This window comes from Rattus rattus, chromosome 6, assembly GCF_011064425.1.
Source record: "Rattus rattus isolate New Zealand chromosome 6, Rrattus_CSIRO_v1, whole genome shotgun sequence".
In the NCBI taxonomy this organism is placed as follows: domain Eukaryota; kingdom Metazoa; phylum Chordata; class Mammalia; order Rodentia; family Muridae; genus Rattus; species Rattus rattus.
Genome location: NC_046159.1, coordinates 75,128,086 through 75,145,734, shown reverse-complemented (window position 1 = coordinate 75,145,734; position 17,649 = coordinate 75,128,086). Strand labels below are relative to the sequence as shown.

General features: G+C 44.8%; 1 protein-coding gene across 4 annotated transcripts in view; it reads right to left on the bottom strand.

The window, feature by feature from the left end:
• The window catches only part of St3gal5 (ST3 beta-galactoside alpha-2,3-sialyltransferase 5), a 51,956-nt gene that overhangs the window by 22,064 nt on the left and 12,243 nt on the right, over window positions 1–17,649 (bottom strand). For 2 of the 4 annotated variants that reach the window (XM_032906367.1, XM_032906368.1), the window contains exons 2-3: window positions 7,620–7,800; window positions 2,152–2,275 (exon numbers count right to left, since the gene is read on the bottom strand). In XM_032906367.1, the coding sequence (XP_032762258.1) occupies window positions 2,152–2,273 (122 nt within the window). In that variant the 5' untranslated portion in view covers window positions 2,274–2,275; window positions 7,620–7,800. The remainder of the gene's footprint in view (window positions 1–2,151; window positions 2,276–7,619; window positions 7,801–17,649) is intronic. The other 2 variants (XM_032906370.1, XM_032906369.1) reach the window with 1 other exon arrangement.

Here is a 17,649-nt window from a genome sequence, read left to right as displayed (position 1 = left end):
TACATGTAACATTAGTTCTCCACAGCAGAGGAACAATGGGGAGGAGGGAGAAGGCATTTCACTAGGCCCCTTGATACCTTTTTATTAACCTATGAACTCGGTATGATCAAGTGCTCTCTCTAACCCCGTGGTGCTTTGTGGGTGGGTGGCTATGTGTGTGCTTATGCACATATGAGTATATGTGTCTCTGTCTGTGTGTGTGCATACTCCCGTGGTATGTGCATCGGCATATCACGTGTGTCACAGCTTGTGGAAGTCAGAGGACTACCTGTTGGAGCTGGTTCTCTCCTTCCACCATGTGGGTCCCAGGGGATTGGACTCAGGTCACCCGGCTCTTTAGTGGCACCTTCACCCTCTGAGCCAATTCCCTGCCTCCTATCCCTATTTCTAAGACAGGCTATCTTATCGGCCTAGAACTTTCCATGCAGCATAGGCTGGTTGGCTAGTGAGCACCAGGAATCCAACCATCTCTAAGATGTCCCCAGCTCTGGGATTACCAGCACATGCCGCTTCATCTGGCTTCATCTCCCAGCACCTCCACTTTTTTTTTTTTTTTTTGAGATAGAATCTAAGGTATCTCAGGATGGCCTCAAAATCATTCTGTAGCTTGAAAAGGAGCTCCTGAGTCTCCTGCCTCCACCTCTTAGTGCTAGGGTAGCAGGGATCCAGTCCTACACCTAGTTCATGACGTGATAAAGATCAAATCCAGGGCTTCGTGCATGCTAGGTGTGTCCCACTGAGCTGAGTTTCCCAAGTGGACTTTCTTTTTAATCAGAGGGTATTAAGACACCCCCACATCTGCAGCACGTGCCTCTCTTCGCGTGGTGTGTCGCACACGCACCGCTCAGCACAGGTCTGTGTCTGTGTGGACTGAGGCCTTACAGGAGGCACCTGATGCAGTGTTAGGCATGTTGTAAAGCTCAGTACCCACCAGCTGGCTGGGACTGGATGGGATTAAAATCTATTCACATAAACTTCCATGAAGTGAGGTGGAAGACCAACTTTCATCTCTCCTTGCCCACCCCCTTTCTCTCTCTGCTTTCTGAGACAGATTCTTATGCAGCCCAGGCTGGCTTCAAAGTTAATATGCCGCCCAGGCTGGCCTTGAGGCCCTCCCCAGCCTCGTGAGTGATAGCATCACAAGCATGTGCCACAGTGCCAAGCTTGGGTTTATATCTTTTCTATCTAAAGACTTTTGCAGAATTTTCAACCTGGAGGCTACAGAAATTGCTTAGAGGGTTAAACCCATCATTCACCAAGTCCAGTGACTTACGTTTGATCCCTGGGATGCACATAGTCAAACTGATTCCCTTGGGTTATCCTCTGATCCCTAAAAGTGCATCCTGTGGCATATGTTCGATGTGAATGTACACAAACATGTGTGAACATGTGCATGTATGTATACACACACACGATACATAAGATGGTCAGTAGATAAGGTACTTGCCACCAAGCCTGACAACCTGAGTTTGATCCCCATAGCCCACATGAAGGTAGACAGAGAGAACTGACTCTATGAGTTTGTACTCTGACATTTAAAAGCGTACGGCTGCATGTGAAAACACACACACACACACACAAAACAAAAACAAAACATAATTCAATTTTAAAAAAATGAAAGACAAAAACAAAAAGAAAAAGAAAGGAAGGAAGAAAGAAAAGAGAAGAGAGAAGAGAAGAAAAAGAAAATTGGGTGGCTGGTACCAAAGAAATCTGACAAGCTCTTCCTCTGCTAATTTTCCTAGGTGCTGGGATGTAAGAGTCGCCTGGCTGAAACACTTCTGTCTTCTCCAGCGTTCAATATTTAGTGGTATTCAGGTGTCTTAAGGAGAGTTTAACGCACCAGTTTACATGAGCTCACAATAGCTAAGAACACCTCTTTGGTTAAGCCGTGGCATGAAGAACAGATCACTGTAAGCTGCTCTCAGACATCTAAGTTTAGAGACTGATCAGCTGCTGGGAATGGTGCACCCACAAACCCATCTACCAAAAAGAAGCAGCGGATAAACTCACTCATCTACATACAGTCTTCAACTCCGCTGTGGTGTAACCTGCTCCTTGGACCCAGCGTTTCCCTCTAACATCATGGAACCTTACTGACATTGTTGACCCAGAGGGGTCAGTCTCAGGGCCTGGGGGGGGTGTGCTTACTTGAGGATGTCTTTTAATAACAAGCTGGGTCTTCTCATCTTGTGCTGGGTCTGGGTGTACCATTGCAGGGAGGTCCTTGAGCAATCACTTCTCAGCTTTGCAGAGGTGAACTCATTTGGCATTGCTGGGAGGAGAGAGGGAATGAGGGAAGAAAGGATTGTTAGTGGATTATACTTATGAGACCAAAGTGATACAGCTGTGCCTGGAGTACCCCTCAGTGAGAAAAGGGATGGATTCCTGATCCAACTTGGATGAGACAGAAGGGAGTTATGCTGAGCCCATGTTGAAGGGTCACACACTGTATAAGACCTAACATTCTTCAGAGGACAAAACCACAGACCAGAGAGCATTACAATGGATGTCAGGAATTACAGGGAAGAGGAGGGGTGCCGGTACGTGCCTCTAATCCCATGCACCTAAGAGGCTGAGGCAGGAGGATGCTGAGTGCAAAAGCTACCGACACTGTCTCGGGAATAGAAAGGACTGTGGAGTGTAGCACTGTGAGGGACCCTGAAGCGATAGAATGTTCTGGGTCATGATGGATCCGAGCGCTACAGTTTTACAAGATGCTGTGGGCGGGAGGGGTTGGGGGAGCACAGAAAATCTCTAGATTGTCACAAATGGATCATTTCATTTGAACTGGGGGAATGGCAAGAAGGCTAAATGGGTAAAGGCGATCGCCAGGAAGTCTGATGAGCTGATTTGCATCCCTGGGTCCCATATGGTAGAAGATAGGTAAATCAACATCTGGAAGTTATTCTCTGACCTCTGCATGCACACTGTGACCAGAGTGAGTGCCTGCGTGTGCGTGTGCGTGTGCGTGTGTGTCTGCATGCACACTGTGACTGCAGAGTGTGTGCCTGCGTGTGCGTGTGTGTGTGTGTCTGCATGCATACTGTGACCAGAGTGAGAGAGAGAGAGAGAGAGAGAGAGAGAGAGAGAGAGAGAGAGAGAGAGAGAGAGAGCGCAAGTGTTTTTCCTCTAGTATCAGACATGGATCTGAGGAACACACACGTACACTCACAGGCAATAAGTAAATAAGATTTTTAAAACCAGCAATGTTTATAGATGCGAGAGCTACATTACAAAACAATAAACACCAAGAGGGAAAATGAAGGCCACATGGAAAATGCCTAGGGCATTGATAACCTGAAGCTGGGAGCATGTGTGTGGTGCTTACTCCAAAACTCGTCTTATTGTTCACGTGATGGTTTATGGTTTTAAAATCTTGGAAAGACTTTTTTAAAGTTACATTAGGTCACATTAAGAGAAAAAAGAAAAAGACATTATAGATTATGGCAATTTAAAAAGAACTATTTCCTCTAAATATGTATCTTTTTTCCTCTTTCTTTTTCTGCAGTGGGGAAACTGAGCCAATGTCTCATGCAAGCAAGTGCTTCAGCACTAGCCACACTGCAGCACACCACTCATCACGTTACCTGAGTATTGGCGCAGAACCAATATGAAAGACGTTGTTCTCCTTTCTACCCTCCTTCCCAACACCCACTCTTCCCCAACAGAACTCTGGAGTGTTAGTTGCAAACATGGCCTGTAAGACAGAGACTAACGCTTCCTAGATTCTCTTGGAATTGGTTATGCCCTGTTCTTAAGTTCTACCCAATGAAATAGGAGCAGAATTCCTACTTGCACTTTCCAGGTTACACGCCCTTAGCATACACAGTCCCTCTTCTCTTTCTGATCTTTCCTGCGGACTGAAGCGCTGAAAGAAACATGAGCCACGTGGACCACACAGGAGGATATCTAGTACATCTCGGACAACACCAAAGGAGAGCCAACTGTGAGAGCTAGAGTTATGCTTGAAGTTTTAACTACAATGCCTAAAAGATCCACAAAACAAAAATGTCTCTAACCTGCAAGTTCACTTGTCCAAGGACAAGATACTTTCTGAAATGCTGGAGGCTGTAACTCATGTATGATTAAAAAGCCATGTTTTCACTTCCCTAAGTGAGTTTGATTGATTCAATTGCACCTGATGTGCTTGACCACACAAAGATCGGAAATACGTAGACAGGAAGTACATAAGGATATATGCCTGCCTGATTGGACATAGGTAGGAGGTATACAGGCAGGAAGTACGTTAAGATACATGCTTGCTCTTGATTGGTGGAAAATATATATAGCCTATGGGTTCTGTCTTTATAAGGCACTGAAAAATGGGGCTCGCTGCCATTTTCTGGGAACTGTGGAATGGTCCTGAGCATCCAGAGTCCATCATCTTGGCCCATAATTAAAGCTTGCTTCAAATTGGCTCAAAAAGTTGTGGCAACAGTCTTATTCTCCACCGGAGTAACGTTTTTTGGAGGCCGCAGTGAGACTCACACTATCCACCCAAATACTAAAGCCAGACCTTCGTTCTGGAACTGCAGAGCTGAGGGGCCACCTCAGGAAGCATATGCCTTGAGACACTCCAAGGTTTTGACGGTGCCTTCGGTTTTATGAACTATGGATTGTCACAGCCATCTATGAGGCCTTCTGGTTTTACGTCATAGTCTGCTATATGTGATCTTTTTCTGGGATATGCAGGAGGTTCAGTGGGTCCCGATTATTCTTCTGTCCATGGCAAATAGTGAGACATTGCCTATCCACCTGGTTCTGGTGAGCTGGGAGCTTTGTCTGTCTGTTGTATCTGTTTTGCATGTGTGGATGGGTCTATGTTTTCCGTTGTGTTTGTAAGTTTTGTTGCAAACATGGAGCTGAGACAGGAAAGGGTCATGTTCAGTTGAATATACGAATATATGGTGGCTACCATGTTTTGTTTCTGATTGTTCTTTGAGTATGTAACCTTCCTTGTTCTGTCTTCTTGGTTATATTTTTGCTGTCTCTGCTTTAGTCAGCCACCAGCCACCAGCCAACATTACTATCATGGCTGCTTTTATGGCCAGGGCTCAGAAGTATCTGTGAGCTTTCTGGACACTAGGTTCAGTTCAGCAAGGATTCAAATGTCTTTTGGTATGGATAATATTATGCTGTTCTTATTTATTGAAAAGCTGGCTCTGGAACTGGGTTATGGCTCTCCTTTTTTCAGACCCAGGCATGCTTTTAAAGTCTCTATGCCAGGGTTCAGGGGATCCACCTGATGCTGTGATAGGGAGAAGAAAGCAAACCGGAACAGCCAAAAGAATTAGTCTATTGGTTTATGTGAACTTTTTTGTACCTCACGATTTATAAGTTTATTGGGTATGGTGTAAAAATCTCTAAAAAAAAAAAGTTAACTTAAAACTTGTAACACTGGATTTTTAGTTAAAAATCTATGCATAGGTAATCTTAAAGGTACCATGTGGCATGATACCATTTTGGGATATAAGCAACATGTGCTTTGCCACCATCTTAACTGCTGTCCCCAATAAGGAAGGAGGCAGCCACATGGCTGGCAACCATCTTTGGTAGGGATGCAGAGGATGAATGTCATGTGACTTCACCACCAAAGTGTTGATAAAAGGTGACCACATGGCATAAGTCAATGAGGCAACAGGTCTCTAAGATTTTGGATTAGGGTGGATTTTTATATAATAATTTCTGTCCTGAAAACAAAGTCGGAAAAACAAGGTTTGTGAAAGACAGGATTTAAAACAACATTTGTTTAATATGGTATTAACACTTCATCTCCATGCACTTATATCAGCCCAACTTTGTAATATAAGAGTCACCCAGGGGGTACTGGTTTTAAAGGCATGAAGTAGTCGTGGAGGCCTGGCACTGTGTGGCAGGGCTGGAGTTCCTAGAGAGCCCAGAGAGATGAGATGCTTGTACCAGATGACAGCCACCAGAAACAGCAGCTGCTATGAAATGGAGCCAGCTGGGACCTGGAAGGCAGGCTGTGCAGGATGCCGAGGACAGGGCCACAGAGGTGACCCAGGCCCCTTGGGAAATCCCAGAGGATTGTGAGTGAATCCCAGATATTGAATTGTTTGTACCGTTGGAGCTTAGTTGTGTCTTGTCCAAAGTATGGTTTTGCTCTGTTGATTTTTCCTCTTGAAATAAAAAAAAGATACTTATAGGAGCACACATTGAGAGATTTTTAAACTTAAGAGAAAAATCTTGGAGTTTTACAGAAAATTTAAAATAAAAAAATGATATTTTTAAAAGAACAGCTTTTAAAATATTTAAATGTATAAGGCTTTGGGATACTTTAAATTTATAGAATGTTTTATATTATTAATATGTGACCTTAAAAAATAAAAGGCTAAAAAGTTAGGGCCACAGCTATGAGCACTGAAAACTAAACACCAGAAACTTGTGATGCAGCAGACGCTGACCTGAGCCGTCTGGCAAAGACCCTGATGAGCATCTGTCCTTATCTAAGTCTACTCGGGCTGCGAGAGACTGACTTAAGAATGTGTGTAACTCTCCTGTCTTTGCTAACTTTGTTAGGCTTTAGCTATTTTGATAATCTGAGTAATATAAGAAACTAATAGTCTACAGTGGTACACTGTAAAAGGCTCAGGAAAGTTCCCAGTCTCTATGTACACTGTGTTTATGAGTTAAAGTTTTATTCTGATACTAAAGTGTTTCAATCCATTCAAAATGGGTACTTTTTTAAAATTCAAATTTCACAAAGATAAAGCTGTAAATCCTAGTTTTATAAAAGTTGCTAACCCATGGCTAAGGCATGCAAGTTAATAGTCACAGAGTAAATGATCAGTAATGTGTTCAGAACCTCATTGTAGTCATGCTGAGTACCATTGTAACTAATTACAGAAATAAGCTTTACTTAGCGTTTTCAAGGTTAAACCTAAAGCCTTAAAGTACTTAAGCAAGCAAAGTTTATTTAGCTCATATATATTTAATAGATAATGGTCCTCAAACTCTTTAGATGGCTGCTGAATTTGGAACTTAAAATGTTTAATGTAAAAGAGCTTACTATGACAGAGACCCTAGCTCCTAGCAGTGAACCCTAGGTCTCTAAAGGTGACAGGACTTGACACCTTCACCTGGATTGTGGTGACCTTAACCACTGGGCATAAATGCCTCATGCCTTGCCTGCCATCACAGCTCTGCCCAAACTGTGGACACTGTTGTGTCGATCGCTGTACTCTTGCCTGTTCAAAGTAAGGTCAGCTGGGAACAGAACTCAGGTCCGTTGGAAGATCCACAAAGTAAGGTCAGTCCCCCCAAGTTCCTCACTTCTCCTCCACACAAGTCTCTCAGATCTTCTCGGCCTGGTAACTAAAGACCAATGCTGGCCTGGGACCTTGGCCCCCAAAGCCATTGGAACTCTCGGTAATAGGTAAGTGTTTGTCATTTTAATTGCCATTTGGATACTTCCTGCTATAGCTTATCCCTCAGGGATCTCTGATGGCATTGACAGGCTAACTGTAGCTCTGCCGGTTTTACAGCAGCAGGCAACCAGCTCCTCCCTGCAAGGCTGCAGCTACCTTGACAGTTTATTTCCTAAAAACTAGACCTTGCTGTTTCTCAGGATACAACCCAAGGGGGATGTGACTCACCACCATTTTCTGAGAGCCTCAGAATGGTTCTGACCAGAGTCCACCATCTTGACCAGTATTTAATTAAAGCTTGCTTCACATTCGGCTCAAACTATTGTGGTAGTGGTCTTGTTCTCAGCCGGTGGGGTTAACACAATGTCACATGGTGGAGCTGCTGCTCTCCCGCCCGGACTTCAGGATGCTAAAGAAAGAAGACCCGTATTAAGCAGCTGCTAATCGTTAAGTCCTATAACCTAAGTTCCCAGGGGAAAAGGCCACACAACCGTGCTGAAGATTCTAAACCAGCTGTGGGCTTTGAACTTCATAAGCTGGGAGTGCCATAATGCTGCTGACCTAGAACCCAGGTTATCTTGGGCTATCTCATTAACTCCCATTAGCCATTCGGCACCCATGTTCTGCATCTGACTTAACATCCTTCCAACTACCAGGCAAAGTCTTCGGAACTATTAACTCACAACCAGCCTAAGGGCTAACACTGTCGCCACACAACATCTAAAACCTGAGGCAGAGATGTTCCCGCTTCACTGTGACCTACTGACCATGTGATGGGTAAATACATTAATAAACCATGAGCTTCTTTAGTTTTGTGTCTATTAAAAATTCACATAATTGTTTCCATGTTTCCATTGCTTCCTGGGCAGCCGGTGACTGTCCCACATTCTCTTGGAGGTGCGTCACAGTTACTTTCAGCTGTCGACATGACACAAACTGAAGAGTCATTGGGAAGAGGGAACCTCGCTGAAGGGTTACCTCCAACAGACTGGCCTGTGGACAGGTCTGAGAAACATGTTCTCAGGTGCCAACCGATGGAGGAGGCCCAGGCCCCGTGAGAGGTGCCATCCCTGGGCAGGTGGTCTGGGTTGTGTAAGAAAGCAGACTGAGGGAGCCACAGGGAGCAAGGCAGCACTCTTCCATGGTTTCTGCTTCAGTTCCTGCCGCCCGGTTCCTGCCTTGATTTCCTGACCTGGCATCCCTTCATGATGGGCAATAAGATTAAATAAGTCCTGTCCTCTCCAAGCTGCTTCTGGTCATGGTGTTTATTATAGCAACGGAGTAAAACTAAAGCAAGGTGAGAGTGTTAGGTATCAATCAAGCACAATTATACCCTAGCTTATATGGCATCAATTGCTCGAATGATAAATTTATACAGTTAGCATATGTTTACTATATTTAGTTTTTCTATCTGAAAGGCTAACTATACTCACCCCATGCCCCACACACGCATGTGCACCCATCTCCTTGGGGATTGAACCCAGGGCTTCATATGTTATGTGCTCTATCTACTGAGCTACATGCACATCCTAGACCCCGGCTGCATCTCCTTACTTGGTTTACTCTTCCCCTTTGCAGACTTCACTACGCAGCTCAGGCACACGTGGAAGTGGTAGCTTTCCTGCCTGAGCCTCCCTAACACTGGGACTGGAGGCTGCACTGCCACACCTGGCTAGACTTCTGTCATTTTCTTTGAGAAAAAAAAACAACAAAACAACTTTTCATCTTAAACTGACATTCTTGAATGCTAATCCTAGCACTCAGGAGTCTGAGGCAGGTGGATTGTCAGATCAAGGCCAGCCTCTCCTACACAGTGAGACCCTCCCTGTTTCAAACATAAGTAAACTGACACTCAAGTTAATTAATTTTTTCTTTTCCCCGATACTGTAAATAATCTGTCCCTCCACTCCAGGTCTAACTAGGCAGATACTCTACTAATTCTAGACTGAGACTATTTCATACCATAGTGCATCATTCTACTTGAAATACATTCAAAAAACATTGCCAAAGACCTTATTAGGAAACCTCTGCTGAAGAAAATACTGAAGCCTTAAATGAGAAGTTACAACAGCCAGGACCCTGGAAAGTCTTCCAGCACAACTGTATGATCAGCCTAAGGGAGCAGCACTTACAGGCTGCTCTAGTGGAGCACCAGTGGGTGTGCAGACAGTGGAGGCCCGGCTCGGGAGCTTGCAGAAGAGAGGAACAAGACTCACCAGGAACAGGCTGCAGCCAATCGTGTGCTATTTTGGGCAAGAATCTGGCTTTACTTACCACACTGCCCTGGAAACCGAGAGAAGCTAACCTAAAGGTAGCGGTCTAACTTTCTGCAGAACTTTCAAGACAGAATGGTGGTGCCCTGGCTGCTGCTGAGCAGCCGCAGCGGACAGATCGGCAGTATTTGCAGAGGCTGGGAGGATATGGGAGGGTTTCCTCAGGGTTAGCACATCTGATACATGTAGGGTCCCGTGGGCGCCTGGCTACAACCTTAAGCTGGCATCAAAACTCGACAATGTCAAAGCATCCTCCACATAGTACCAGTGTTGATGGCACTACTCTGTAGGCAAAAGTCTAAAAAGAATCCCCATGAGGAACACATGGATAGCCGCTCTACAGCAGGGTCTGATGGGTACCTACAGAGAGGCCATGGTGAAGCCTTAGTCTGCATGGAGACCCAAGGATAGTGAAGCCATCAGGACTGTGGAGCATACATAGGTCAAGGAGAGCCTCAGGAAGAATCTGGACATGCTGAGGGAGTAGGGCTGGAGGGTTGGGTATATCCCAGTCTATTGGAGCCTGGAAGATTTCATCGTGAGCTCTAGATGTTGGACATGGAGCAACAGGGTTTGGTATTTACCCTACTCAATTTTGAGTTTGTTTTGGTGCAGCTGTTTTATGCCATTCTCCTATTTTGAAATGGGAATGTTTATTTTGTCCCAATATATAGCTTGATTTTATAGAAGTCATTGTGAAGAGACTTTGTATTTTTTTAAAGTGTTGGGATTTTTTAAAGATACTGCTCAGGTTGGACAAGTTTATGAGATTAACATGAGACTTTGTAGATTAGGGGTGGAAGGTTATGGCTTAAAAATGATATACTGTCATGTCAAGGAAATGGTTAGATCGTGTCGGCCTGTGGGCATGTCTACAGTGATTATCTTGATTATGGTAATTGAGGTGGGAAGACCCACCCATGGTGATGGCCCCGTTCACTAGGCAAGGAATGCCGAAATGCAAAGAGTGGAGAATGCTAGATGAGCACACTGTACATGGATTTGTTTTTCTATGTTCTGACCACCATTGTGGTCAAGAGTCCTGCACTTGTCACTGTGACTTTCTGCAATGACGACAGGCTGGAACTGTGGCTAAAATACTCCCTTTCTGGGTTGGTGACATGGCTCAGTGGGAAAGGCTCTTGTAAAGCATGATGACCCAGGTTCAATCCCTAGGACTCACATGATAGAAGGAAAGAACTGACTTGCAAACCTCTATATGTGCCATGGCATGCATATAAAATAAACTTTCTCTCCCTCGTTGCTTTTATCAGCGTATTTTATCATAGTAACAAAAATGTAATTATGACATGAATAACTCAACTTCTGGTAATCAGTTCAATTAGCTTATAAAATATGGAAATACTTGAGCTAGAATTACAGGCAATTATATTCCCACCCTACCTGGAGGAACTGCTTATATTTATACGCACCGTCCTACACAGACACTGTCCTTGAGCACTGTGGGACATGGTATTCAGGCTTACTTACTTTTTAAAATACGATTTGTCTCTTGTCTCCCTCACTTAAATGTAGTTTCTTCAGGACTAGCCTATAGTCTTTACTGGGTTCCCTCCTAAGTGCTTGGCTCCCCAGGGTATACGATTTAACCCCATCCTTATTCAGGCTACTTTGTAGCCTCACTAACCACTTCATACAGGACAGGGTGTTTTTCTACTCATACACAAAAGTATAATGGACTTTTAAGAGGCTATGTGTTTGATAAGAAAAAAAAATTTTTTTTTTTTTTTTTGGTTCTTTTTTTCGGAGCTGGGGACCGAACCCAGGGCCTTGCGCTTCCTAGGCAAGCGCTCTAACCACTGAGCTAAATCCCCAACCCGAAAAAAATTTTGATTAAAGCCCTGAGGAAGAAATTAACAAGAGTACTTGCTGCTCTTACAAAGGACTCCAGTTTGGTTCCCATGAGCCATGTCAAATGGCTCACAACTGCCTGTAACTGAAGCTCCAAGGTATCTGACACCTTCTTCTGATCCCCTGAGGTAACTGCATATAATCATGCATAGGTACACACATACTGACACATGCGTGCATGTTTGTTCTGTTTTTTTGTTTTTTTTGAGACAGGGTCCCTGGCTGTCCTGAAATTCACTCTGTCACTCTGTAGACCAGGCTAGTCTTTTTTTTTTTTTTTTTTTTTTTTCTATTTTTCGAGCTGAGGCCAACCCAGGGCCTTGCGCTTTCTAGGCAAGCGCTCTACCACTGAGCTAAATCCCCAACCCCAGACCAGGCTAGTCTTATACTCACAGAAATCCACCTGCCTCAGCCTCTTAAGTGCCAGTATTAAAGTGTGTGTCACCATGTCTGTGTGTGTGTGTGTGTGTGTGTGTGTGTGTGTGTGTGTGTGTGTGTGTGTTTGTGGAGAGAGAGAGAGTTGAAAATTATATCAGGGGACAGCCTGCAGGAAGGACTCAGTTCTCTCCTTCCATGTGGGTCATGGCACTCAAGCCTGGGTCACCAGGTATGGTTACAAGTGCCTTTGCCCACTGAGCCAACTCACCAGCTCTCAATTATCTCCTTTTGAAATGAGTGAGTTTTAGGAATGTAGAGAAGCTAGTGGTTGCAAGGAGGTAGGGACTGCCTGGGATGCAGGCAGGAAAAAAGTGAATGTGGGTGTACAAAAACAATGTGAGGAAACTTGAGGATCTTAAAGGGTGGCTGAGGGGGACCTAGAGAAGTGGTGGATCTGTGCAGAATGTACCACTGGTTATAGGTCCCCCTAAACGTAACTTTCATGAAATTAAGGATGAACCACTATAGACAAAAGTAGAATAGATATTTCAAAGCAGTAAAAAAATGAAGTGGCAAGCTGACCGTACGGATACTTGCTGTGCAGAGAGTAGACAGGCCACCTACAGAGTGGGAAGGATAAGCCTACATCCGATCTTAGCAAGTCCTAAAACATCTACTTCCCTGGTTTGCTATCTGAATTTAACTTTCCCAAGGACATGCCTGAGTAAGTAGAGGTGTTGAGAACTCCAACTCCACCTCCACTGCCTGGGAAGACCAGGGATGGGAACAGCAGGTGTAGTGGTGTCCATGAGGACTGAAATACTGCGGACTGCTTCAAATACCCTCTGGGCGAGCAAGCATGGCTGCAGTGAGCGTGTCCAGTCGAGGACATGGAGATAACATGTAGGGTGGTGGGAGATGTGGGAGAAACGCATTTCACCAAGGATGAGGAATTAGCCCAGTTGGCTGAATGCTACATTCACAGTGACTGTGAGGTAAGACCTGGACACACACTGCTGTGGTGTCACAGGTGAATGAGGAACCTGGGGCCACACTGAGTGGATCAATAGGAAGAGGAGGCAGTGGCAGATTGACTAAGAAATGATGAAAGGAAGGTGGTGATGAAAGAGAATATATCAAGGATCCATGTTCCAATCACAGCAAGAAGCAGGCATGCTGTCAGGCTTTGTGTGGTTTAGGGTGGCGATGAGCCGACACGAGAAGTGATCAGATGCCAGGGCCCAGGAGGACTGTGGGATGTGGACTGTGGTTTGACAGAGGGTCTGTCCTGACAGCCAGCCTTCCTCCATGGAGCCAAGGGAACCAAGCTGCAAGGGGTCTACCACATGGAACAAATCACTGTTCCTTTCCAGTGTCTCTGCACTACCAGTTACTACCCACCCATAGAAAGTAAGAGACTGCTGCTAGACTACTTTGTGATTTTGTAAACTTGTAGGGGAGCAAAAGAAGGACTGAGTATGCACCTTAGACTTCCTAGGAATAACTGCACAAACACGGCCAGTTCCAGTAGAAGTAGGTGAGGGTGCAGTTGACCTGTGAACTGGGCACATGAAGCTAATAAGCTCAGCCCAGAGACCTAGCTACTGTGGCGGCAAGAGCAAAAATGCCTGAGAATGGTCAAGAAAGAATGGTGCTGGGGTGCAGTGCAGGCAAGAGGAAGACAGTATTGGGGTCTGTGCTGGCTAGTTTTATGTAACTTGACATGAGCTAGTCACCTGAGAGGAGAAGCCTCAAGTGATTAAATGCTTCCATAAGACTGGGCTGTAGGCAAACCTATAGGACATTTTCTTGATTAGTGATTGGTAAGGAAGGGCCTAGCTCATTGTAGGTGCTGCCATCCCTCTGCTGGTGGTCCTAGATTCTATTTAAAAAGCAGGCCGATAAAGCCATGACTAGCAAGTCCGTAAGCAGCACTCCTGCATCAGCTCCTGCCTCCAGGTTTCTACCCTGACTTCCTTTGATGACTCTTGGTTGTCAACTTGATTGGTTGACCATATCTGGAATTAACTAAAATTCCTAAATGGGACACACTGTTGAGGAATTTTGCTTGATATGAAGTGGGAAGATCAACTTCTAATCCAGATCTTTTGAGGCGGGAAGACCTGCCTCTAATCTGGTCCATGCCATCTGCAGGAAGCCTATGTAAGGACACGGAAGAAGGAAGCTTTTGCTTTTTGCCTGTTTCCTCTTGCCTTGCTACCAAGTCTTCCTTTCCCTTAGAGTCTACCTCTTTGAGATTCAAGTGAATACTGAAGACTGGCTGAGACATCCAACCTCATGGGCTGAACAAATATTGGACTCTTGGACCTTCCAGCCATTGTTAGATTGGGTGGACCACAGCCTATACGGTCTAATAAATCATGATGTGTGTGTGTGTGTGTGTGTGTGTGTGTGTGTGTGTGTGTGTGTGTGTGTACACATAGATATACATATATACACACATATTTTATTTATAATTTATTTACATATTTATTTATAGGGGGAGTCAGTCTGTAAATTCTGTTACTCTAGAGAGCCCTGACTAATATAACAATGGCTAGTGATGTGAAAATGTAACTGATATTAACCCTTTCTCCCCCAAGTTGCTTTTGGTCCTGATTATTTCATCACTGCATTGGTGACTCTAACAGCAGAGCTTTCTGGGGCTTTCCTTAAGTTATGCATGCTGCTTGCCCAGGGAAAATCCAATTTCTGCAGTAAGGAAGGAAATAGGTAGGTCTAGAACAGACAAGGATCTAGGGCCATTTGGATAAGGAAGATACAAGATAAGAGCCCTACAGTGATAAAAATCCCAGTGTGGAAGAACAGCGCTCAGACTTCACTTGGGAAAAACTACACTGAGGAAGTTGAAGAGATGAACAAAGAAATATGAAGGTTAAAACAAAACAAAACAAAAAACAACCACGCAGGATGTGGTAGCTCACACCTACAATCTCAGCAACCAGGGGGTAAAGGCAGGAGAATTACCTCAAGTTACCTGCTTGGGGTACAATGTGAGACTCTGTCACACACACACACACACACACACACACACACACACACACACACACACAAGAAAAGGATAAAATCTATAGCTTGGTAGGGTTTAGACAGCTCTGGAACTGTCATAATCTAAGTTGAATAGTTCCTGGACAAAATTTTAAATTGCTTAAGCCAAGAGTAGGGGCCACCATAGAAACCCCTGATGCATCCCCAGGAAAGGGTAATTTGTCAGTTAAGTTTCACTGGTCCTGCCAATGCACACAGTAAGGACACAAGACAAAACAATGGCTGAGCCCCTGCTTTGGATAGCAACCGTCCAACAAAGTAACATGATCTCAGGGAGAGGGAGCTGGCGACAGTGGTGTCTGCACCTAGCAGAGCAGTCTGCAGCTGTCAGTTGGCAAGCAAGGTAAGCAGCAGCACTGGGGTTAGCAAGCAGGGGCAGGGCTGCAATTGGTGCCAGTGGGTTCTAAATGAAAGTCCTTTCTATCCTCACCCCAAAGGGACAGGCAGCTCGAAGCAATGATGGACAAAGATGCTTCCTGCTTGCTTCAAAATGGAGGCCCATGGAGGACACCATGCTGAGTGAAATAAACTGAGCACAGAAAGACAAATCCTACATGAGTGTACTTACATGCACAATTCTTAAAAAAGAAAAAACAAAACAAAAAAACCCCTCAAGAATACAGATAAGAGAAAATTCAACAGCAGTTACCACAGGCTGGGTTAGGGGAAGGAAACAGAAAGCAGATGGAAAGACAAAATGAACAAGAATAGATAGGTATCTAATATACCATGGGAGGGCTAAAGCTAATAATACCATCTGGGTGTGGTGGCACACGCCTATAACCCCAGCACTGGGGAGGCTGAGACAGGAGGATTGGTGCAAGTATGAGGCAGGCCTGGGGTATACACTGGGTTCAAGGCCAGCCTGGACCTGTCTCAGAAAAACCCAAATCAAAACAATTATTTAAAGTAGATCAAAATATATGAGTGTCTTACAGCTGATCCAATCACAGAGAAGGGAACTGTGAGATGACAGCTCCCTTCACTTGTTTGACTGCAGAGGAACACTTTCTTGTTATGAACTGTAGAACATGTTGCACACCTCTTAGAGCCACTATAAAATCACTCAGGAGCACACCAGTCCTGTGCCTTAAGTATGCATGGCTTTGGGATGCTCTTGACTTCCAACTTCTCTCTCCATTCTAGAGGTCGACCTAGTCTTCCTTGCCCAAGTGATTTCCATCCTCACACAATCTAGGTAGCTAACCACGGGCGGCTAGCTTTAGCACTGCAACGCAACATAACACATCACAACGCCACACACACACACACACACACACACACACACACACACACACGAGGCAACTCACAACCACTTATAACTCAAAATTCCAAGGAATTTGATGCATTCAGGCCTCCATGAGCACCTGTACAAACTTGGTGCACATAAATTCACATAGGCAAGCACAAATACACATAAAAATAAGTAATAAATATTCCTTTTAAAAATTTTTATTTCCTGGGCCAACAGGATAGCTCACTATGTAAAGACACTTGCTTCTAAGCTTGAAGTTCTGTGTTCGATCCAAGGACCTCATGGTGGAAGAACAGGCTCCAAACTCCTGTCACGGCATTCGTGTCTACACACAGACGAACATTGTTTCCATAAATAAAATGTAATAGTTTTAAAATGTCCCTGGATGTTGCCATGTGTTCCTGGGGGAACAAAAGTGCCCTGGCACTGTTGAGATAGTTATATTAAGATTTCAACACCACCTCATACGAAAGTCAAGAAGGGTAATCAGACTTACGTGCCAGGCTACAAGAAAGATCTAATGACACCTGCATTTCAATACCTAATATTCTGTGCTATTCTATTCAAGAGCTCTTGGTTTATCAAGATGGTGGTCAGGTCCTTACCTGTCTACGGTATAGGAGACAATGAGCGAGCACTGGTCTGAGCCCACGCACAGGCAGGCTGGAGAAAGCAGGCTAACGGCTGGTGGTCATTGTCCATACTTCACCTACCTCAGCCCATGTCACCACTGAGGGGAAACCATGCCATCTGCAGCATCCTTCCTTGCCCACGACCACAGGGTGGGCAGGGCCTCGTCTGACTTTCACAAGAAGCCCCCACCACAAAGCCACAGAGAGCGCTGATTGCTGAGGCTTCCCCCAACACCTCCCCTGTTACTTCAGTCAGGGTTTTGCAACCAGACCTTGAACAAGAACCACTTGAGGCTATAGGCAAGCAAATCCCTACATTTTATGCGCAGAATGTGACACCTGACAGGATTAGATGAGGACGGCCATTTCTCAAGCAAGCTCCCGCATGTAATGTGGGCAAAGCACTTTAAAAATAAGTCTTCCTTTTAAGCAAGTTTTCTGTGGCAGAGATAAACACATGCAGTGAACAGGTTTTGGCCTGAAGGCTGTCCAGATTCTACAAACTGAGCCAAGAGATAAGGGTCTGTCATCTGCGAAGAACAAAACCACTGTTCTGAGAATCTGCACCCTACTGTTGTGGCCAATTAACCCTTCAGGATCCCGATGGAGGATTTCTCCATACCAATGAGATCCCTCTGACATAAAGGGGGGGGAGGGGGTCATTACCATCACTCAACTCTGCTCTTTTACATGTTGAAAATATCAAGACAATGAATTCTGAACACTTGGAATACTCTCTAAAAGCATTCATCCTCCAAAGTGAGAACGTGACTCATGGG